This window comes from Salvia hispanica, chromosome 3, assembly GCF_023119035.1.
Source record: "Salvia hispanica cultivar TCC Black 2014 chromosome 3, UniMelb_Shisp_WGS_1.0, whole genome shotgun sequence".
NCBI lineage: Eukaryota > Viridiplantae > Streptophyta > Magnoliopsida > Lamiales > Lamiaceae > Salvia > Salvia hispanica.
The window spans coordinates 45937880-45961308 of NC_062967.1; the positions used below are offsets into that span (position 1 = coordinate 45937880).

The 23429-nt window shown below is 33.4% G+C and overlaps 3 protein-coding genes across 9 annotated transcripts; 2 read left to right on the forward strand and 1 right to left on the reverse strand.

The window, feature by feature from the left end:
* The first annotated feature begins 2463 nt into the window (after nucleotides 1-2463).
* On the forward strand, nucleotides 2464-12850 carry LOC125214803 (agamous-like MADS-box protein AGL31). 6 transcript variants are annotated; one of them, XM_048115964.1, is made up of 9 exons: nucleotides 2464-2805; nucleotides 8753-8831; nucleotides 9321-9400; nucleotides 10915-10976; nucleotides 11059-11158; nucleotides 11872-11895; nucleotides 12015-12056; nucleotides 12449-12494; nucleotides 12578-12850. In XM_048115964.1, the coding sequence occupies exons 1-8, from the start codon at nucleotides 2621-2623 to the stop codon at nucleotides 12492-12494; spliced, it is 618 nt and encodes a 205-aa protein (XP_047971921.1). In that variant the 5' UTR covers nucleotides 2464-2620; the 3' UTR covers nucleotides 12578-12850. The 6 variants fall into 6 exon arrangements, with proteins under 6 accessions (XP_047971921.1, XP_047971919.1, XP_047971924.1 ...); XM_048115962.1 differs by having other exon boundaries at nucleotides 2465-2805; nucleotides 12449-12490; XM_048115963.1 differs by lacking the exon at nucleotides 11872-11895 and having other exon boundaries at nucleotides 2466-2805; nucleotides 12449-12490.
* Nucleotides 12851-16871: 4021 nt separating this feature from the next.
* Nucleotides 16872-17403, forward strand: LOC125216564 (extensin-like). Its single transcript, XM_048118311.1, has one exon. The coding sequence runs from the start codon at nucleotides 16925-16927 to the stop codon at nucleotides 17321-17323; it is 399 nt and encodes a 132-aa protein (XP_047974268.1). The 5' UTR covers nucleotides 16872-16924; the 3' UTR covers nucleotides 17324-17403.
* A 2677-nt stretch (nucleotides 17404-20080) lies between these two features.
* Nucleotides 20081-22165, reverse strand: LOC125216231 (homeobox-leucine zipper protein HOX3-like). 2 transcript variants are annotated; one of them, XM_048117889.1, is made up of 4 exons: nucleotides 22039-22165; nucleotides 21529-21734; nucleotides 21326-21405; nucleotides 20081-20498 (listed from the first exon to the last, which is right to left on the reverse strand). In XM_048117889.1, the coding sequence occupies exons 1-4, from the start codon at nucleotides 22109-22111 to the stop codon at nucleotides 20240-20242; spliced, it is 618 nt and encodes a 205-aa protein (XP_047973846.1). In that variant the 5' UTR covers nucleotides 22112-22165; the 3' UTR covers nucleotides 20081-20239. The 2 variants fall into 2 exon arrangements, with proteins under 2 accessions (XP_047973846.1, XP_047973847.1); XM_048117890.1 differs by lacking the exon at nucleotides 22039-22165 and adding an exon at nucleotides 21898-21917.
* Between the last annotated feature and the right edge of the window lie 1264 nt (nucleotides 22166-23429).

Sequence of the window (23429 nt, forward strand, 5' to 3'; positions counted from 1 at the left end):
AACCACTTCTCCCTCTCGCAGCTGGCCGACGCTGCGTAGGAGCTCCATGACTCCAAGCCGTCGCGCCTCGGCCTCGTCTCCTTCGTCACCCGCCGCCTCCGGTCGCACGAGGTCTCTCGCCTCGCCGCCGAGGCGGAATCGGAGCTCCACGCCTTGATCGACCGCGAAATCGTCTCTAATTTGACCAAAATCCTATCGTCGCTGCCCATATCCGGCGCGAAATCGAGCGATGAGGATGAGTTGTTCAACGGAATTTCAGCTCTTCAGGAGCGGCTCTTGCGCGGCTTCGACATGAATCTGCAAGATCTCGTGCTGAAATCTAGCGTTTTCTCGCAGCTGCAGGAGATCCTCTGCGACCCTGGCTTCAGAATTAAGGTGCGTGAGAAGGCGGCGGTGACGATGAAGGAGTTGTTGCTGTTAAACAAGGACGTGTTTGTGACAGCGGTTTTAATCGGAGGGTGAAGGCGATAATGTCGATGAGCTCGGTGTGTTCTCTTCAAGTTGTATCAGCGCTGATTAAACCCTTTGCTGAAAGTCGATCGCTCCATAACTAGGGTTTGAGAGGAAGAGGAATGAAGAAGATGAAATTGAAGTAAAATCGACCACGATGCTGAAGAAATAAGTACCCTAAACATATTATTTAATTCTAATTTTAAAAGAATATTTATAAAAATAATTAGGGAGTAAAAAATTAGAATTAAAAGTTTAATTTGGTCAAAATCGGGATTAAATCCTTTAACCGTTAGTTTTTAATGAAACCGTTAGTCCAGGACCAAAATGATCAAATTTCCATATGTTCAGGACCAAAAAATCCAAAAGATAATGTTTAGTACCAAATACGTAAAATGGTCATATGTTTATGACCAATTTTGGTCTTTACTCATAGTTTTATAGATATATTCGGATTTATGTTTACTTGACATTTTTATGAAATTTTGATATTTCGATTTAGATTGGTTTTCATAGCTCGGTTTAGATTTTTAGACAATTCAAATTGATTTGGATTTATTTTTATGAACTTTTGAATATCCAAATCGGAACATATTAGACAAAATTCCAAATATTTACCCCTACTTTAATACTTATACTATTCAAATTGATATCATAAGAAGTCTTAATTGGGGATACAAACTGTATATAGTAGTACTTGTTAAAATAATTGGATACAAACTTAAACTGTTTAGAAAATAACATTTCAATGTGAAAACTTCCTTGGCTTCTTTCACTTCAACATCGAGTAAAGTTGAAAAATATATAGTGTCTATTTTTAAACTTCAAGAAAGATTAAAGAACATTAATAAATCAAATAGTAACTCGAATACAAGCGAATGGGTACTGCCAAATGGAATTCCACAAATTCCGCAAACTGTAGTTTTGGATATAAAGATATGGTCGGATACTCGGATATTGCCATTTGCCACACTATTTATTTGAGTAAAACAGAAAGAGACGAAGGGAATTAGTAGTAATAATATTATTTTCATAATATAGTTTGTGCCGGTTAGGAAAAAAATGTGTTCGAACTTTGAACATAAGTCAATTCAAACAGTTCGGATAATTAATAAGAATTAGTTTTAGTGTACGTAAATGAGACTATAATGAATTATGAAATTATTTTTTATTTGGATTTAGATAAGTACACGCACATAATTGATTAGAGGAACAATATGAAAAGTTATATTATCCTTTCTATAAAAATAAAGTATTTAGGTCACATGCCCAATAATATAACAAATCATATTTGATTAAATTTAGATAATTTTGTAAATTAAATTGATGAAATTGAATAATAAGCTAATAATAGTACTCCATCCGTTCATTAAAAAAAATTATTTGGATAAATAATATACTCTATCTTTTAATGAGAAATTGATAAAATAGTTGAGAGAATGAAAAAAAATGGGTTAAATATGTGAAATAAAGAGAAAAATAAATAGAATAGTATATTAATAATTTGATAGAAACTTTTCACTTTTATATGAATTATTTTTCGTGAACATCTTGAAATGAAAAGATAAGTATAATTTTCATAGACAAAAGGAATATATAAATTTGAGATGAGCATGAATGCTTAGTTAAATAGGTGTAGATAAATTATAAGCGATTTGAAAAAGTGCGTTGAATATTGAATTCATTGTGATCCATTAGATAATAGTCCGTATGACACAATCCTTTAAACTAGAATACAATTATTTTCATACCCCCAATAGGAACATATATTACACAAATAAATGTAGCTATTACATACCATATCAACTATCAAGAGTTGTTGTCCCATTGACTTGAATGTGCAACACACACCACATGTATGTAGAGCCCACGTCGGATTGATTGATTTACACACGTGTTGAATAAGCCCGTGTCCCTTATTTCGAATAAATTAATTTTAATTTTTTCACCCCGCCGCTTCTAGAGGCCACAGTGACTACGACATGTGTTTCACTATATTTAGACGTCAGTCCTCCCCTCCCCTTTCCAAACTAGATTCCACGTCGTTTCGCTTCTATTCTACCCCGCATTAATCTTTATCCCCGATTCCCCCACCCTTATTTTTTCACATCACATAAAAAAACCCAACCTCTCAATGCCACCCTATTTTGAGACCTAATTTTGGGGGAAAATGGGGAGGAGGAAGCTCGAGATCAAGCGAATCGAGGATAAGAGCTCGCGCCAGGTCACCTTCTCCAAGCGCCGGAATGGATTGTTTAAAAAGGCCAAGGAGCTATCGGTGCTCTGCGACCTCGACATCGGCGTCATTATCTACTCTTGCCGGGGGAAGCCTTACCACTTCTGCAGCACCAACAGGTTCCTTTTTTATTTTATTTTTATTTAATTAAGCTCTATTTTCCATGCCTGAGTTTAGATCTCGTGCTTGAGTGATCACGATTTGGGTCTTAATTTAGCATAATCATATTTTGATTTGCCCCCCAGATAGGAGTATTTGTTACCTCATGTTTTGTCGTACAATTACTGTGGTTTTGTTTAAGCTTATCTGGAACCGTGTGCATCGGAATTCGCTTCCAATTAGAATTTTCCCGACTTACGAAGTGATTTTCTCTGAATATTTTTATTAATTGTACAACTATAATGGTGGCGGTTACTTGTCGCTCACAGAATTACTTAGCCTTGAAGTAAGAGACGTGCTTAGACTTAGTGGATTTTGACTTAGGTGTGCAATCTCAAATCTACTTGGGAAACAGTAAACACAAATGTTTTTAGCTAGCTGCTCATTTTCTATCCTATAGCTTCCTGCTCAATAGTGCATGTGCATGTGAGCAGTGTCTTTATCTAGTGCAACAAAATGCATAAAATGATGCCCTTAAAAGTAGCCACCAACCCAACCACCAACCTTGTAGTTTCAGTTAGAGCTTTCACTTGGCATTGGCAGGATGAGATTTGGTGACATGCAATAATGTTGAAATTTGAGATAGAATAGGCGAACTTAGCTCTTAGCAATTGCAATTGATATTCGACCTTTTCTTTTATGGACTTGTGTTTAATGAATATATACTGATAAGCATGATAGAGACTCGTCTCTTGCAAAATGGCTTTTGGCAGGTCTACTCTTGTTAAGGATTAGAAGGCATTTTAGGCTCCTCCGAGGGAATATACATAACACATCAGAGATTACTTATTAATCAGCTTATTACTCACTTTAGATTGCCCGAAGCCACGGTAAAATAGGCGATAAGGGCAAGGTGCTTAGTTATAGCCCAATCTCATTTGAACTGTGTCACCTATACCTATGTGTTGGTGTTGGTTCATGTCCATCAACAACCAAAACCTTTTGTCATTGGTGAATTTGGAATGGTGATTAGTTATTATTATTTATGTAATGAGTAGCTCCTGGTAATACCTCGAGAGTTAAAAATACACATAGACAATTACTATTTCATTTGGGTGATTATGAAAGCCTTCATTTAGTTTATGTTTACTAGCTATATTCTTTGTGGCTGTTATTACATTGCATGCATTTAGTTTATCATTTAATTTTGATATATTTGCTTTTCTTTAGTGATATTGCATGCACAGTTTTGTCAACTACTACTTGTTTTGTGCTGAAAACAATGTCTAATGATTTTATTTTTAAATATTAGTGTTTGTATAATATCAACACACTAGTTATTGTACCTATAGTAACGTATGACCTTTCAACAAATTTGCAACTTTAAAAGATATTTGAGACTGTTCCAGTGAATGAAGTCCTACGCTTTGAATTTTTAGCAGATGCTATAACTAATTTTTCCTACAAGCACAAGATTGATGGAGAGTAAAATATCGTTTTTTGATGATGTTGAAAATATTTTCTACCTAATGATAAATTGGGATAACTTTTCATAAATAATAAATAAGAAGTAAAACTATATATTCTTGTTTAATCTTCTTCATTTTATGTCATTAAGGTTGTACACTTATAAAGATCAGAAGTGTTTGCTATGTACATACAAACATCACAATGGGTCCATTCAGTGCTATGGTAAGCACCCAAAACAAAACATTGTCTTGTGCTTTATGATCTATAAATATTTTTATTTTAGCACATCTTACCGTTTGAAAAACTTGGTTTTAGCTTTCTTAAAACTCATTATTTTGGCTCCACTCTACACACAAAATTACATTTTTGCACCACATGTTTTCAAACTGCGGAAAAAATCAAACTTGACAACTTCGGTATGTAATCAAAAAATTTACCCTTGAACGTTTTGACTTTTAAGGATCATTTCTATATTGCGATGCATTGAAAGGTTGTACGCTATACATGAGTTACACGACATAAAAAGAACGATTAAGGTATTACACTAAGGACTTTAATTTTTGTTTTCTAAATACATCACCCATGCTTTAAAAAAGTATCCCCATTCTTGGCGTCTCAACAAAAATTAAGGGGCACAATTTGAAACATCTTAGAAACCCAAAAGCTTGATACATATAGTAGATAAATTTATCCTTCTTAAGGACGCTTTTCCTTGTGCCCTAAATTTTAGCCATTTTTCAACGCTAGTAATTGCGTTTCCAATTTGTGACTTATAAGATAGTGTTTGTTTTTGTGTTATCCTTTATATATTTTCGATCATAGTTATCTTTGTATTTATTCAAACATTAGAATAGTTGAAATTATAGAGAAACATAGTAGAACTTATAGATATTTATTCTAAAGTTACTACATAGTACATAGTGCACTTATCTTTACAAACATAGTTAAGCTTTGTATTTATTCAAAACAGAAATAGTTGAAATTATAGAGAAACATAGTTATTTTGCATAGATTTTAGGTGTGTAATATGGCTAGTCCCAAGGCTATAAGGCTATAGATTGAATAAATAAAACATGGATGTTGCTTTGATATATTTTCTGGTGAAATTCATTGTTTAAATGAGTAGCATAAAGTCATAAACTGGCCATTACTCTCGGTTTGATTGTGAGCAAATTGTTAGTTGAAATAGCTTTAAATTATTAACTTTGTATAACTAACTTATACTTTAATTTCTAATTAAATATCTATATATATTGCATTTTATTTTTTTACAAAAAATTATAAACTAACTAAAAGTATTATATCTTCATGCTCTTAGGTCTAGTCTGAACATAAGAGGATGTGTATTTACTTTAATGATGTCATAGTATTTTCATTTGTTAATTTAAAGCAATTTAGAAAACTCATTTAGTTCGATTAAGCTTATGGGCCTTAATATATAGGTAAATATAGCTGGCGCTAGCTTGATAATAAATATAAAGCATGTTTTAGATTTTATTTCATGGATTAGTCTAGGTTTGATCTTCCAATAACAAAATCCATGTTGATAGGTTATGGAGGAGAAAATCAAAATAGTAACATATACTAGTATTAAAGTTTAAAATTTTTGAAAATGGGCCTTCACATGCATTTCACAATTTTGTATAAGTGTCCCAAATAGTAAACAACCAACCAAACAACAGTACTAGGTAGAGTCACCACATTTAAAATTAGTATCCTCTTATATAATCAATTGATCGTTTCTAATCCTTCAATCTTTGGAACTAGCTATTCCATAAAATGTTCTAATCCAAAAACTCTATTAGAACTTACCCTATTCAAATCTACTTAGATGTTTGCATATTTGAGATTTTTTATAGTTTAGAGTTATTCGAAGTATTTTCTACATAAGCTCCGGCTGGATACCTCCAGTCTTGAATACAGTTTAAGCAAAACAAGCCATTCCGTTCACACTCGCATTATTTAACCTTCTAATAAAATCAACTCTTTCGAAAATCAAGCTCCTTAAACTAACTCTTTCATTACCACTTCTCTACTCCACACAAAAGCATGATTCGTAAATTATTTCTAATGACCATGCCTCCTATTCAAAATTGCTTATTGCGTAGTAATTTATTATTTGAGATCCTTATAATATGGCGGTCTGCATAGCGGAACATATCGGTTGATAAAATAATTTAATAAATTTAATATTAATATATATAGAATAATTAATAGTATAAAGTACAAAATTTTAGAAAATGTAGGAAACATATTATCTTAAATCTCAGCATAATAATTAGGACATAATGTCTAATCATTTAAGTTTTTGCACAACAATTAAAACATAAAGTAGTAAACCATTGCATATTATGTCTAACTTCAAATCTTCCTCAATCCTTGTCATCTTTAACATAGTCATTCTCACCTCTTTGTCATCATTGGTATCCAAAGAAACGAATCCCTCTTACTCTTCTCGTTTGATACATCAATATTCCCAACTTGTTCTTGCTCAAGTTCTCCATCATCCATTTCTTCATCATGCCCTTTATTTTCAACTATCGTGCTCCGTTTTGCATTTTTGTTTTGTAGATGTGGATATGGTTCTTGTGTCTTTAGTAGAACCTTTAACACAACTTGATATAGGAGACTCTTTTCTTAGACTTATTATGCATACTAGGTTCTCTAGCCCTTGAAGATCGAAACCTCATAGATAGTATTCCAATCAAGTGAATCTTATTCCTCTCATACCCAAATAATAAACTTCACCAATTTTGAAATTAGAATTCATGAATTGAATGGACTTAGTTTTATGTTTCTTACCGGGAGCTATGTTTTTCCTTTTGTTGTTGTGCAAAGAAGCTACCAAAGAAGTTGTTAAAGAAATGAAGCAATAAAGATGACATTGTTTTGAACTTGGTGCTTGCAAGGAAAAGATAGCATGATGGCCACTTACTCCACCATTTCATGACTGCCACAATGTTAATTCCACCTTATAGTAGTCCTTTGGAACTGTCGTAACAACGTTGTAACAACTAACGACCTCCACTTCCTTCAACTCAGCAAGCTCATCTTTGTAATTGCCTCAATGTTGCAAATAAAGGCACCCCCTCCCAAAAAAAATAGCCTTGTCCACAAAGCTAAAACATTGGACTTGAAATCGAACCTTCTCTAGGATCTTCTAAGTCGGAGTCCTCCAATTCTATGTAGTCGACGTCGTGGAGCGTTTCACCATTCTCAACATTGTCCTCCCGAACTAAAACTTGCAATGTTTTTACCGGACATCAAAGGGTTGGACCAAGCTTTAACCCACTTTTGAAACCAAGTCCCCAAGGCGATGTCTTTCCAAACTCTTCATTTGAAATACTTTGGAATGAGGGTATGCAGTGTAAAGGTCGTCGTACTTTGATTCACCTTCAAAAATTTCACCCTTGGACCCATGAACGTAGCCATGTTGTCGTTCATAGGATAGGATGGAGGTTGAGGTAGATGTGGCTTAACGATGGGGTATGGCCATCGCCCGGGGGTGCGTACACGGAGGGATTGTCAAGGAAGTCTTTGGATGCATCTTAGAAGCTTTAGATATTTGTATATTTCGTAGTAACTGTTTTGCGGGGTTTGAGATTCCAAAGAAATAACCAACGTATTGCTGGTATGTTAGCTCTGGAAACTGAGGTAAGCGAATATCAAAAACCGTTCAAGGACCCATCCTATGTAGTGGCACGTCATGCTTCATAGGCGTTCAAACATAAGTGAAACTTATTTCAAACTACTTTCGGAGTTCACGTGCAATGCCTTCCTAAGTAAGCAATGGCGAAAGACAAAAGGATTTTAATCCATGCCAGACCGGATAGAGAAATTAGCACCACATGCATGTCGCGTTCCACCGGTGTGTTGTGCAAAGTGGTATTGTTCGGCCCTCGCTATCAAAGAGACCATGTCACTTTCATTGAACGTAGGCAACTCCATATTAGAGTGTAATAAAAATTGAATTTCAGCACCGTCTTTTCCCATTTTCGTGGAATGACTTGAACATTTGAGAACATCAGGTCCGGGTGTGTTCATGATGAGTTCCCTAAACTCTCGGAATTGCTCTAAAAATGGTGGTTATGTTCAGCTCTGCCTTTCTCTGTCCATTCGACTTGCTCATTCATGCGCGTCGCTATTTCTTTCCACATTCACCGCACCAATTTTCTACTGAGAGAAAGGGCGGCGGGTGGTGGCACCACGGACAGAAAGGGTCCGATACATATCTCAGTTTCAGAGTGAGAGAGACAGAGGAAGGGTTGCTGTTCACGACTTGTGATTTCAGACAGAGATAATCGCGAATCTTGATCCCTATTTTAGTTTTTATTTTAATATTCAATTTTTGATTGATAGATGGATCAAGGATTTCTGGATATTTACCTATAGACTGCACTATTATTAACTAATCTGTTATAAATCTTGCATGTGAACTTTTGTCTTTTGGTGTTTTTAATGATATTCTCACTTCCCTGAAATTAAATTGCTATCCAGCTTGAGTGAGATTGTTCAACGGTATCATAATCGGGCTGAGACAGAAGCAGGTCCCTCCAATCAAGTTGGTGAGTCACAGGTAAGCAATTCTGCCTATGAAATTAATGTGGTTTAACCGTTTAGGCCTTTGTTTGGGTTTCTTTGTTGGTAAAGCCAAAAACATATCTGCGGGTATGCATGCAAGGTGTGTCATCTTACCTCACATTAAGGAACAGTTTGTGCAATATTACAAAAGTTATCAAAACAAGTGCTCGTTCTGAAACCTATAAACCCCCATGCTTCAGTTTTTATCCTTCTTTCTCATACACTTGTATTTGCTTAGTCTCTGTGCCTTCCCTACACTGTTCTCGTTTTCTTTTTAACTTCTGGTTGTGTTTTCTTAAGCAAAATGGAAAAAGTTGGATGAGCAGCATTAGCATTTTCAGTTACTTCCCTTTTCTTTTTCCTGCAGATTTTTTTCATATTTCTTAGTATGTTTAGTTTATCTTTGCCTGGGTTGAGCATGTTTAGGAGTTTACATTCTTTGACTACTATTTCGAGTTAGAATCTTTAGTAAGTTTATACACAGGGTTACTTGTGTTCAGAAATTTATTTGAGTTTTGTCAAGCTGCCGGCATTGCCCTCCTTGGAGGTGTGGCCTTCTCGAAGGTGTTTATCCTGTGATCGTTTACTTTTCGCTTATATGAGTATATTAGTTTTGAGTCTTTTACTATTTTCTTCTCGGTGGGGGTTTTTGCTGTCTCGGTCTCTAAAGCTTATTGATCACCCCCCCCCCCCCAACTAACTTCTATCATTGTTCCTACATAGTTTGAAAAGTAAATACATGCATGAATGTTTTTGTCTGTGTATAATATAGATGAGTATGTCATGTGGTGATTCCCTGTATCCTGCCGTAGATGAATAAAATTCCATATAGTCATTTGCCTACATAGAATTTTTGTTGTATATTACCACACTTACGCATAACTAGAGGGTATTGTAGTTTATGTCCTAAAGTTTGGAACTATCCATAAAACAGCCTGAACTTTGAAAATACAAAAATCTATTGAACTTTCGTGTAAGGTGAAATGGAAAAAATAAATGTCACAACTTTCACGGAGCTTGGCCTGAACTTACACTTTTGCTTTGATCTGTAACATGGAAGACTCGAAGTTGACATGTATGTAATGTGCAAATTCTGTAGAAGTTTTCTATTCCACCTTGTGCTGTTTCAAGTTCAGTAAACATCATATTTGAGATGTTTATTTTCAATTTTTAATGTTAAAGAGACTTTGTTCAACTTCGGGTAGGATAAAGAATATTAGCAGAATGGACATGTCAACTTTCACCTTCAGATTTTCCACCTCATAGCTCAAAGCTTGAAATTTCAATCCCATGAAAGTTCATGACATTTATTGCATTTTCAAGTTCAATATCTTGCTATATTTGCCACTCCCATGAAAGTTCAAGACATTTTCTTGCATTTTCTAAAAATCTGGCTATTTTGCAACTTCCATGAAAATTCAATAGATATTTTGTTATTTTTAAGGTTTGTGGCATTTTAATAATTCGCTCCAAAGTTCGGACCATAATCAAAATGGACATGTGTAACTATATGCCTATGCCTATGACATGTTATTAGACGATCTTCATTCTAAAATGCACATGTTTATAGGATAACTTATGTAACCATGTGTATAACATAGTAAATGTATTTATGTTTACAAAGATTTGTAAATGTACATAAGAACTACATAGAAATGTAAATAGATAGATATATGTATGCAGCATATGCTTAATTTGATTACTTTTTCTGTAGAATTATAAGCATTTTATACAGTAGCAATCATTATTTTTATGAAGATAGCAGTATGTATGGGTGGTTCTTTTTAGCTTGTGTACGTTTATAAATAATACACACCAGGCCATTATTTTCTGATTCATGGACCAATTATCTATCTTTAGTTCTCTTTAAGTTTATTCTATTTTCCGGAGTTTGATTCTCGATATTTTCTACTCCCCCTTACTGAATTTTAAAACAGAACGTAGTAAGAATCTTTTTTCCCTTTAAAATGTTGAATGTCAATTAGTCTCTAAAAATCAGTTTAGGGTGGTGATGGTGTGCCTAAAACTAAATGAAACAAAAATTCTATATTATGAAGGATTTTCTGTTTTCATGTCAGGCTCAATATTCAAAATACTCACGTTTTCTCAAATGTCAAGAGCTTCTTCAAATTGTGGATAGGTAAGACAGTCCATCCCTCTACTTTACTTTCTTAAGTCTGCATTTCGTGGCTTGGCTACAATAACTCATCTTATGTTTGCAGGGAGCTCGACAAGCCAAGCGTCGATGATCTCAGCGTCACAGACTTTGTACATCTGGAGAAACAGTTTGAAACTGCACTACTACAGACCCGAGCAACTAAGGTACCTAACTTGACTTTCATGCTCATCTCAACTATCTAAGCATCCCATCTTTTTTCATTTTGCTATCAGTCTTACTTTTGGGTTTTAGAAGCCATTTGTACCAACCATGAGTAGGCAACTAAGGTACCTAACTAGACTTTAATTTCATGCTCATCTCAGATATCAAAAAATCCCATCTTTTTCTTTTTGCCAAAAGTTATAAGTCTTACTTGGTCTTTTGGAAGCCATTTGTATTAACCATGACTAGGCAGATATAGCAATTAGGCCACTGTGTTATGTTATGCCCAATTACATGAAAAGTAGATAAAGAGTACTTGTGCTGAGCTTAAAATCTTGGCTAAGCCGATTGAATCTCCAACCTTTAACAAGCCAGAGGTGGGACCAGGAGGCCAAAGAAAGAATTAAGCCCTCCGTCACACAATGCTTAGGTGTTTCTTTTGGGCACATAGATTAAAGAAGAGTTTTCAATGAATTAAGTGGAATAGTGTAGGAATGAGTCCAGTAAGAAAGGTTAATTTTGTTGATTTCTTCCGTAAAAAAATGACTTAATTATAATGGGACTGCCAAAAACGGAATAACTCAACTGCGGTGAGATGAGACCGAAGGAGTATAATACTAGTATAAGATTTAGAGAAGTTGTGTTCTGTCTTATGATCAATTTGCCTGTTTTGCCTATGGAGTAAGGCAGTCTGACTGGATGTCCTTCCTTACAGGAGACCACCTCTTAGTGGACTGAGTTGAGTTTATCTACAGATTTTGTTAGGGTGTCGTTTTCCTTTGATGCTCTATTCACCCTTTTTTTTTTACTTTCGTGTTTAAGAGTTTTATATGATAAGTAATTGTGTTGGTTGTGCAGACAAATTTGCTTCTGGGGTCTTTATCTAGCCTTCACGGAAAGGTACACATTCCCTCCTTGTAATTTACACATGAACTGCATAAATCTTTGATAATTTCAAGGCGGAGCTATGTCATGATTATAAAAGGACTAGTGTATTCAAATGTGTATGAGGAGAAACTAGATGAAATTGCAGATCGAGATGTAAATAAAATACTATTCCATCTGTCCTAAAAGAGTATGCGCTTTGGGTTTGGCATGAGTGTTAATGCAAAATTGGTGAAGTAAGACAAAGATAGAGAGTAAATAGTTAAAGGTATTTTTTTTGGAGAATGGATCTCATCTTATTGGAGAGAAAAGAGTTTTTAAAATTAGAAAGTGCATATTCTTGTGGGACGGATGGAGTAAATCGGAGTCACCTACCTTAATAAATAAATGTATTGATGTGAGAACAGGAGAAGCTGCTGGAGGAAGAGAATAAAATGCTGCAGGAGAAGGTAGGTATACATACGTATAAGTAGATAAGTAGAAAGAGTAGATGGTAAAAGTGGTGATTATAACTGTTTGATACTCACTGTCTACAGATTTGTGCGAGCAAGACGAAGACGGCGATGAAGATGCCGGCCTTTGATCTGAATGCGTTGCCGGGGGGCGAAACTGAGTGATTAGCTCTGGCTCTCAGAATGTAGCAATTCAAAAATACTCATTCAAGAAGATATGAAGTAATTCTTGTACCAATTCTTGTGTGCATTACTATTTATCATATATCATATACAATAAGCACAATAAATATTTCTCTTGCTTGTTTATCACATTCTGAAAGCCAGAGCTAATCAAACATTTTCCTCTTTTCTCCACATTTTCACAAGGATGAAGGGAACACACGCTTATACACATTTATGTAACACACACACACACACACACACACACACACACAGAGTGAGTGAGGAAGAGAGCGGTGCATCACCAGATCTCCATTTCCTTTACATTGAAGGAAACAAACTCTAATATCCTTGTTAAATAGAACTGAGATATGAGACGTGGCGTGATGTAATTGGTAAATAGAGTTCATCAACAGTAGCTACGACGTAGCACCCACGAATGCACTACATGGCACTCTGGTTAATGCTACTAATTTTTTACTTATTTATAACCAAAAATAAATGAATAGGTTTAATTTTTTAAGTTTATATTATTAAATTATTTTGAAGTATTTTGAAGGAAGGAAAAAGAATAAATGAATTAGTAGGTGAGATAAACTGTTACTATGTCTCACATTAGTTATAGGTAGTATTAAATTTTGAGATTAAATGAGGTTTTTTTTAATAAGTTAATTTTTTGGTACGAGTTCTCCCAGCATATAGTAGTACACTAGTACTAGTATCTATTCTCGAGGAGTGTTATATTTTTAACTCATATTTTAATTGCTAACTATAAATAAATAATAGACATTAGATATTTATATTAAGGGCTTAGATCATTAATCCCTAAATGTCAATACGATCAACGAAAAACATCAATAAAGCCATATGATTAATTTCAAAAAATATCAATAGGGGTATTAATGTCAATTAACTACAGTTATAACTAACTTTTAAAAGAAATCCCAAAACTCTAAATTCATATAACATATATCAAATTAAAGATAATTTCATAAGGATTCCAACAATATCCTACATGCATATGTTCCGACGTCAAAATTTGAAGAAAAAAAAAATCTTTAATTTTTTCGTACAAGCAGAAATGTCAACATACTATATAAAATATGTCATTATAATACATGTAGAATGTCAATATAAGCAATGAGTTAACATTCTTAAAGCATTGTGTTGACATTCTCAAAACATTCTGTTAATATTTTCGAAATACTATATTGACATTTTCATCCAAAATCCTAATTTGGAGTTTTTTTTTTATCCTTTTTGATTTTATTAATAAAAATGAAAATTACACATGGTAAATTGTAGACCATACATTTTCTAAAATTCTATAGCCTTAAATTAGTTATAGTTAGCAATTAAATGATGAGTTAACAATTGATCACTCCCCGCCTATTTTCACCTTCAATAAATTAAAGGTTTAATATGTACTCCAGTATGTTATTGTGCATGAAGGTGTGTATTAAAAGTTTGTAAGTAGTACTAAAAGAAACATACATAACGAGAAACGTAGTACATGCGTGGTCGAATCTATTTAGGGATATTTATTTTTAATTGTATTTGATTTGATAAGTGTGCCCACTTCACCGATGTGAGATTCTTTGCTCTTATAAAACTTTGAATCGCGTGTACGAGGACTACACGCATGAATAGGCAATTTAATATAAGTAATACTTAAAATAATTTCAAATGAACAAAATAAAAAACCCATAATACAAATATATAAAAGTGTGTGTATAATATATCAATAAATGAACAAAATAAAAAACCCATAATGCAAATATATAAAAGTACTATGTGTAATATCAATATATAAGAGAATTTAGTTAAATTCAGTTCGGTTTCATTGTATAGAAAACATGTTCTCCCATACCATCATCCCATGAAAAATAATGTGGATAAGTACAACCATAATATTAGAGCCAACTGGCATGGGCGAGGTGCATGGGATTTGGCGAGATGTGATTGGCCCAATTCATTGACAAGTAGTTGGATCCAAGCGGCAAGGGGTGAGAATATAACTTACTTTGAGACTCTCATCAATCCAATGCATATCAATAAGCACTTCTTTATTCCAAATTTCAACAGCATTCTGTATACTACTTCCTCTCTTATGCAGCAATTGAAGCGTTTCTTTTTAGCATGGAGATTAGAAAAAATTGCGTTAAGTGAATTAAGTAAAGAGAGAATAAAGTAAAAAATAAAAAAGATAGAGAGATAAAGAGAGAAAAAAAAGTAAGAGAAAATAAGGTAGATGTGGAAAAATTTGTTGACTTTTACTAAAAAAGGAAATAACTCCATTACTTTGGAACGTACCAAAATGATAAAATGACTTCATTACTATGGACTGGAGGGAGTACCGTGAATTTCATAGTATATTCATCAACAAACCTTTTTCATTTCTCATATCGGGCTTCATAGTATATTCATCAACAAACCTTTTTCATTTCTCATATCGGGCTTGACTCCTTTCAGACTTTACAAACTAGTCCCATAAATTCTATTGGTTATTCAGGCCCATTAAAATCAAGCCTGTTTTCAAGTTGCACCTTAGTTTGGTGCGAATCAGGCCCATAACTCCTGTTAAGTGACCGGACAAGGTCTGAGACTTTCTTTGCAAAACATGAAGGTCTAGTTGACCCCTCAGAATCAAGACTCGTTATCTTTAGATACACAATACGTTATTCCATTCATTCCATAATAGTAGAGTTATTTTGTCATTTTAATATATTTCATAATAATAGAGTTATTTTTTCTTTTTTAGTAAAAGTTAACACATTTCTTCTCATTTATATTTTCCTCTCTCTTACTTTATTCTCTCTAATTTATCCTCTCTCTTACTTTATTATCTTTTTATTTAACACATTACACATATTTTTTAATCTCTGTATCGAAAATAAATGTCTCCACTACTATGGAATTGAGGAAGGGAATACATTCTCTTTATTATTAAAAAATATTTGAAACTCAAGTACACAATTGTAGAGCCGCATTTACTTATGCTAATTAGCATAACAAATTAGACGGAGATATATCCTAATATTTCTCATTTTCACTCTCATTCCATAAAATAACATATTATCCTTACAATACCAACATGGATTTTCAGCTTCAAAAGTTTACACTAAAATCTTAAAAGTAGCTCTCCCCTCCGCCTTTGCTTTAGTTATACCAAGCTTTTTGGTCTCTTTCTATCATGATAAAATTCACCCAACTACACTAAGGTCTAAGAGCATCAAAGGAAGAGGTAATGGAGATATAGAAATAACTAAATAGTACTTATATTTATTATTTCTAATCATAAAGTTTAACTCATTCTCTAATAAGAAATATATATATACAGGGGAGTGATCAATTACTAACTCATCATTTAATTGCTAACTACAACTAATTTAAGGTCATAGGATTTTAGAAAATGTGTGGTCTACAATTTGCCACGTGTAATTTTCGTTTTCATTAATAAAATAAAAAAAGATTAAAAAAAATTCCAAATTAGAGTTTTGGATGAAAATGTCAATATAGTTATTCGAAAATATCAACACAATGCTTTGAGAATGTCAACATGATGCTTTAAGAATGTTAACCCATTGCTTATATTGACATTCTACATGTATTATATTGACATATTTTATATAGTATGTTGACATTTCTGCTTATTGTACGAAAAAATTAAAAAATTTGATTTTTTTTTTTAAATTTTGACGTCGGAACATATGCATGTAGGATATCGTTGGAATCCTAATGAAATTATCTTTAATTTGATATATGTTATATGAATTTAAAGTTTTGGGATTTCTTTTAAAAGTTAGTAATAACTAAACATGTAGTTAATTGACATTAATACCCATGTTGATATTTTTTGGAATTAATCCTATGGCCTTATTCACGTTTTTCATTGATCGTATATTGACAATTAGGGATTAGTGATCTAAGCCCTTTAATTTGGATATCTAATGACTATTATTTAGTTGTAGTTAGCAATTACATCATGAGTTAGCAATATAACACATACCTTCTTCAATTTTGAAGAAATATATCGTAGTAGAAGTAGTATATTTATTTCTTCCCCATGTAGAAAGATAAATATGGTAATAATTTTTATTTACTTTTCTTTAATATTTGAAAAGGCATATTTACCTTTTGGAAAGGTAAAATAAAAATATACCTTGTGTATTTATAACCAAAAAGACACATAAATAGCCCCATCGCCTCACAAATTATTATACTCCACTTAGTATTGACTCTTCTCAAAACACACAACTCCATTAAACCATGGCTACCTCCACTCTTCACAAGCTACTCTCAACTCTAGCCTTTCTCTCAACAATCTTCAACTTTCCGGCCCCCACGACGTCGCAGGAGTGCCCGTATCCGTGTTATCCGCCGCCTATAGGCCCCGGAGAAATCCCTCCGGTGACCACAACGCCGCCTTCTACCACTTTCTCCCCTCCAGCCCTCTCCAACAACCCTCCTGCCGGAATCTTCCCATACGATCCACCACCAACCTCTACTTACGGCGGCGCACAGCCGCCGCCGGAGCCTATAGTGCCGTGGTTTCCTTATTACTACCGGAAGCCACCACATCAAGATCAGTCTTCATCAACTGCTGCTCAAGGATCAATCCTCATCGTTTTCTTTATTTCTGTTTTTTATTATTTTGCATTCAATTAATATTAATTAGTAGTAGCTTTTTTCGTTTGAGGCGTGTCATCATTCACACATATTTTGCTAGTATGATTTTTTTTTTTTTTCATTTCTTTCCATTGTGTTTGTACTGAATTTGTTTGTCATTTATGAAAATCAATTATGATCACATTAGAATTGTATAATTACAATTTGATTTTCTCAAAACAGATAAAAAAATGTGATCCGTTCGAAAATCAATCGCTTGGATCAGTTTTTTTGCAAGAAATTCGTAATTAATTTGGTATTTTGTTATTTATTTACATACAACGAGAGGTTTGAATTTAATGTATTGGTTCAATTAGTATATATAGTTGAGCATACGGACAAAGTAGGATTGAAGTATTAATGTAATTTATTGCACCATAATTTGTTTAACAAAGAAAAGATAAAGCGAATTAAAGGTACTATGGCCTATGGTCTTTATCACTTTGCAAATTCCAAAGGCGAAACAACTTTTTTTAGAGCTCTTTTTTTACTCATTTATTCTAACACATAAAGAATGAATATTGATTTTCTGTATATTCTGCGTGGGCACTTTAATAGTGTGTTTGACTATGAAATATTGAAATACAAACCTATACAGCATCTGAAGGTGTATAGTGTATTGAGAATAATTAGTAATTAATCCAAAGAACATAATTACAATAATAACAAGGGGTGGTCAGTTGCCGAAAATAAATGTGCAATTAATTTGCAATAACGACACCACCTTAATACTAATGAAATATGGTTTTACAGCTGAAAAACTAGAGTACGTTGGAAATACCATAGTAAAAGGTCGTCATATTGTAATTACAATGTTATGCAGTTGTACTGATTACAAGTTAGGTCAATTTTATGCTTTTTTTGTGTGTCAATTTACCCTAATACCAATCGTACTATTTTAATTATCATTATATGGATATAATTAAAGTTCATGGAAAATATCTAGATATTGATTTTGGACTAGTATATATCCATCACATTAGTTTGTGGTTTGGTTACTTCTAAATCTGGCTAAGATGTCCCTATCCTCATTTCAATTAATTAAATACTAGTAGTATTTTATTTATTTATTTTGGTCTTTTGGTTTTACCGAATTGAATTTTTATATATGGATTCATATTAATTAGCAATCTTTGTGTTTGAAGTTGATGATGTGAATAGTCACCATACTTCCATATGCATACAAAATAAAGCCTAATAACTCTCAATTTAGACTTTTGGTATGTTAATATTTGTTAAGAAATCCCACCACATTGGCCTGAAAAGAAAAAAAAAGAGCACAGCATTATTCTCTTGCCGTAGCCTCTTTATCAACAAAAGAGAGGAAGGAAAAGTCAGAACCTTTTTTCCCCAATTTTCTATAGTCTAATTTGTTGTTTTTCACAAAAATGTAGGGAATAAAGATAAAAGCGAGGCGCCTATATATCTTGCTATTTTTATTTTATTTAAATGAATAAAGTAGAGCGTAAGGTATATAGTAGGGTCTTGTCGTAGGGGCACCCGTTTTATGACATCTACATGAAAATGACGTGGAAATAAAAATAGATTGTTGGGAAAAATCAAAGTATTGTGTGTAGTCTCTTCGATATCCTTTATAAGTAATACTACTCCGATCCACTAGTATTGTTTTATTTAGTGAAACGATCCTAAAGTTGCTCTCTTGTCTGAATCGTGACTTCTATTATATTCAATGAATTTTTGAAACACGAATGTTGCATTATTGATCAACATTATTTAAATCTTTGCGATGGAGTTTCGATAGTTGGTGTAATTGGATCAAATCATACATTTGTGAATAGTATAATGTAATTGGATCAGATTAAATGCAAGTTTGGGCTTTTTATAACAATTCGAATATAATGATTGAACCAAGTTCCCAGCCCAACTACTTAATTTTCTACTTTGGTAAAAGTCCCGTTTTCGCCCGCTAAAAAAGAAAAAAACAATAGTAAAAGGCTCGTTTTTGGGCTTTTGACGTTTTTGCCAGTACATCCAAGTATTTAATTTATATTTAAATGTAGAAAAAAGTAAAAGGATGTGCTTCTTAGTTTTCAAAACCCATTATAGCTATGCCTTGGAAGTGATTGTGTTGGTGCAGCCCAATTACATGCACAAGATTGCTTTGAGCAAAAAATGCATATATCTAGCCAGTGAATTATTACACATATTTAATAATCTTGAGTATCTACACCTATCATATAGGGATGCTACAATCCGAATACGATAGGCTGGCCCATAGCCCACTAAATTTAGAGGGTTGTGGTTGAAAAATTACAACCCAATTAGGAATCGAGCTAATCAAGCTAGCTCGTTGGATGCAAAAATATAGGGTTTTTTTTTAATTTACTTTTCATTTGTAGTATGTTGTATTATTATATTTGAACTATTCTTCCACATTTCCTTCTTTTTTTAAAAAAATATATGCCCTAATGTATTCATTCATTTAAAATATTCCCTCACATTTCTTTGAAAATTGATTATATATATTTCGTTGTTTGTTGTGTTCATAATATAGATGTGTATATATTATTTACCACAAAAAAATATAATCTTTAAGATTAACAAGATAATTTGAATTAAAGATTTTAGCTCATCCGTCATTCATTGTGCTAGCCCATAACCCGTATATTTAGGGTGAAGTTCGATAAAATTGTGATTAGCCTGCATTTTAGTAGGATTGATCCGAAACTCTGATATATTGTCCCAAAATCATAATATACGCAGTTCATTCATAATAAAAGATCACGAAAACACGAATTTAGAAGATCATAATGTCATATTAAGTGAAACAAAGATTGTTCCCCTGCAATATTTAAGTGCATTCAGCAATGATCCTTCAAAAACTAGTCTATATAATTATATATACTAATTCAAATTAGTAGTAGAAGTAGTGAACTAACATAACGCTTAGCACTACTAATTATAGCAAGCAGCGGAGAGTTGCCGTTGCCGGAGATGAGACATCTTTGTGTTGGAGGCGGCGGTGACGCGCTCGCAGCGAGGGCACATCGAGAGGGCAGAAGCCGGTGGCGAGAGGTGGCTGTGGCGGTGGCTGCCGACGTTAATTGCCCTGAGCTCCTCCACCTCTTTATGCAGCTTCCTGTTTTGCTCACTCAGTGATCCAAACCATCTTTTCAAGTACTCACACTCCATTTCTGTCTGCTTCAGCTTGCTCCTATTAGATATTCATAAAAAGTTGAATCAGTGTTGATAATTAAGATTAATTAGGCTAAGTAGTTGTGATTAATGAAAACCTATTTATTACTACTAAATTGACTCGGTCAAATTGTTTCTTTGAATTAACGTGCATGCATAAAATCTTGACTGCTTTCATTTATTCTTGCGCATCAGTTACACATTTACCAGTTTTTATTTTCGCATGTTATTAATTATCATAAATTTATGAAACCCAAATTAAAGACGGAGTCAATATTATTTAAAACAAGACCATTAAATTTTTATTCCATATAAGGTTCATCCATAAATGTCGAAACATATAATGTGTATATGTGTGTGTTATTTTATGCATTTTTTACATGATTCGACATTATTAAAGAATCTAAAAATAACTATTTACATTTTACTCCAATCTAGCAAAGAAAAAGATGCCTGTTTAATTTCTAAAATGAACTAGATGCATAAAATTGCACTTTATATCTTTCCAATTGGATCAAATTAATTGACATGGAAATTGTGCCTTGACAACCTTTAGTATAGCCAAATCCAACCTGACTGTAAGTTTTACAATTATACGTCTAAAATACCTATATGGAGTATATAAATTCTACAATTACATCTCCTAAACCTACCTATACGGCTATACATACAACTGTACAAAAAAAAGTACAGGTGTACTGATGCATACTACTCCACTTTTTAGTACCTTCATGTCCAAAATAGTGAGCCTAATTGTAACTAATTAAACCTAATTAACATGTTAAAAACGTAGTTCACGAAATTAAGGTAGATTTCCATTTAGAATTGGTCAAAATATGAAAATACCTTGCTCTACGATTCTGAAACCAGACCTCAACTTGCCTTGGCTTTAAGCCTAATATTTCTGCCAAAGTTTCCTTCTCTCTCTGCATTTGATTAAATACACACAAATACAAATTAACATGTCATCACTTTCCTCTGACAAGTAAATATTAGTAGTAATTTGAAGATTTTGGAGATGTAACAAAGAGGGTTTTGTTATTGCATACAGGGTTTAAGGTGTGATTTTGTCCGAAGCTTTCTTCAAGAAGATGAGACTGCTCTTTGGTGAGGCGAAGCTTCTTTCTCCGAGCCGGGCCGCCCCCATTCGGGCTTTCGTCTTCTTCTTCAACTTCCATGCATTCTTCTTCGGTTCCTGATGAGGGCACTTGGTTTATGTCCAGCTCTTTAATTGTGCTACCACCACCACTTTCCCCTACAAACAATCTTTAATTAATTAGTTCTTACCACACAAACCTAATTTTGCATACATACAAAAAAAAAGGACAAACAATATACTCATGTTTCTGATTCTATGCTACCACCCAAAAAAGGTGCCCTTTTTAGTTTCCATCTTATTCAGATCAGGAAAAACTCACATCTAAAATACTCCCAAAATAGGCAAAAATATATACATCAAAATTAAGCAAACTCCAGTTATGATGGAGAAATAGCTAGCTAGATCAAAGATTGTGAGTTAAAGAAGAAATGAAATTATGAAAAGGTTGGTTAGTTCTTACCGGAGGATAAAAGAGATGAAGAAGAGAAGCCTATGGTTAAGTCCAAGCAAAAAGGAGTATGACAATTCTCCATGAAATGATGAGAAATTAAGGAGAGAGGACCACAAAAGCTATCAATTTATATTTGTGGAGACAAGAATATTTAATTAATACATATAACATATATATATATCGGAGAGTAAATGGGAAAGGGTGGAAAGGTCATATGCGAAATGGTCAAGCCAAAAAATCATGATTTCTTTGAAATATACACATATACTACATATACTCGTCAAGACTGGAATGTTTTTTCACTACCTAGGATGATACAAGTTGTTCCTCTATATTGGTCCAAACATCAAATATTTACATGATCATTTATTAAGTGTGAGTTACGGCTATTCAAACAAAAATAATTTTCTTTTTGGACTTGTACATAAATGCTAAATGTAACCTATATGTTTAATTTCTACCGAAATACTACATGTCTACATGTATATAATTTCGCATGATTTTTTAAAATATAACGTCACCTTCTCTTTTTCTTTTTTTGCAATTTAATGTGTGTCCTGAAATGGTGTTTTTTTCTCGAGAAATTAAAATTACATATAGTACTCCATTAAGGATGTACGTTAAAAATTACAAGTTTATCTCCAAATTAAGTTGTTTTGCTCCCGTAGAGGATTGGGAAAAATAAAAGACTTTGAATAGTTCTCTCAGTTGATTTCATATAGTCTCTTTCACATTGGCTGCCTTGGAAATAAACAAGAATTTGTCCCAATGTTTTGGTGTCGTAGTTGATTTCTTCTCAATAACCGAATATTTTTGTGTATGTGAATGAAGCATATAGTAGTATCTTCCAATAGATTTAATCCTTCGAAATTAAGGGAAAAGGGTTGAGGATAAAAAACAAAGGAAAGCAAGAGTAAAAATAGGGTTATGAAAGGGCACGTGGCAGGAATGATGGGGGGGAAGGCAAGGTCCCCTTTATTGAACCGGAACTGTCGGTTTAAAGGTCAGCTGCTGAAATGATTGGCAACCACCTTTCCTAATATTAATGCCAAACTAATTAATACACACATCATTTCATGTGTTGCGAGGGGGGGTTCATACAAATAATACATATCCGGATAAAATAATATAGCAAGAGAAAAGAGGGAGAAAGAACCGTGAGATATAGAATTTGGGAGAGTGATATCGATGGGTAGAGTGAGAGAGTTTAGGCAAAAATAATACTACTAATACTTTTCATTTATTCATTATTAATAAAGATTCGTAGATATATATTTAAAATATTGTATTTTTCACATACATTTAAAGAAATATCCTATACTAAAAGAAATAAATAAATTTCTAATGCTCATATAAATGTCCTAAATATATGACTAAATAATAATACCCATCTGTCCCCT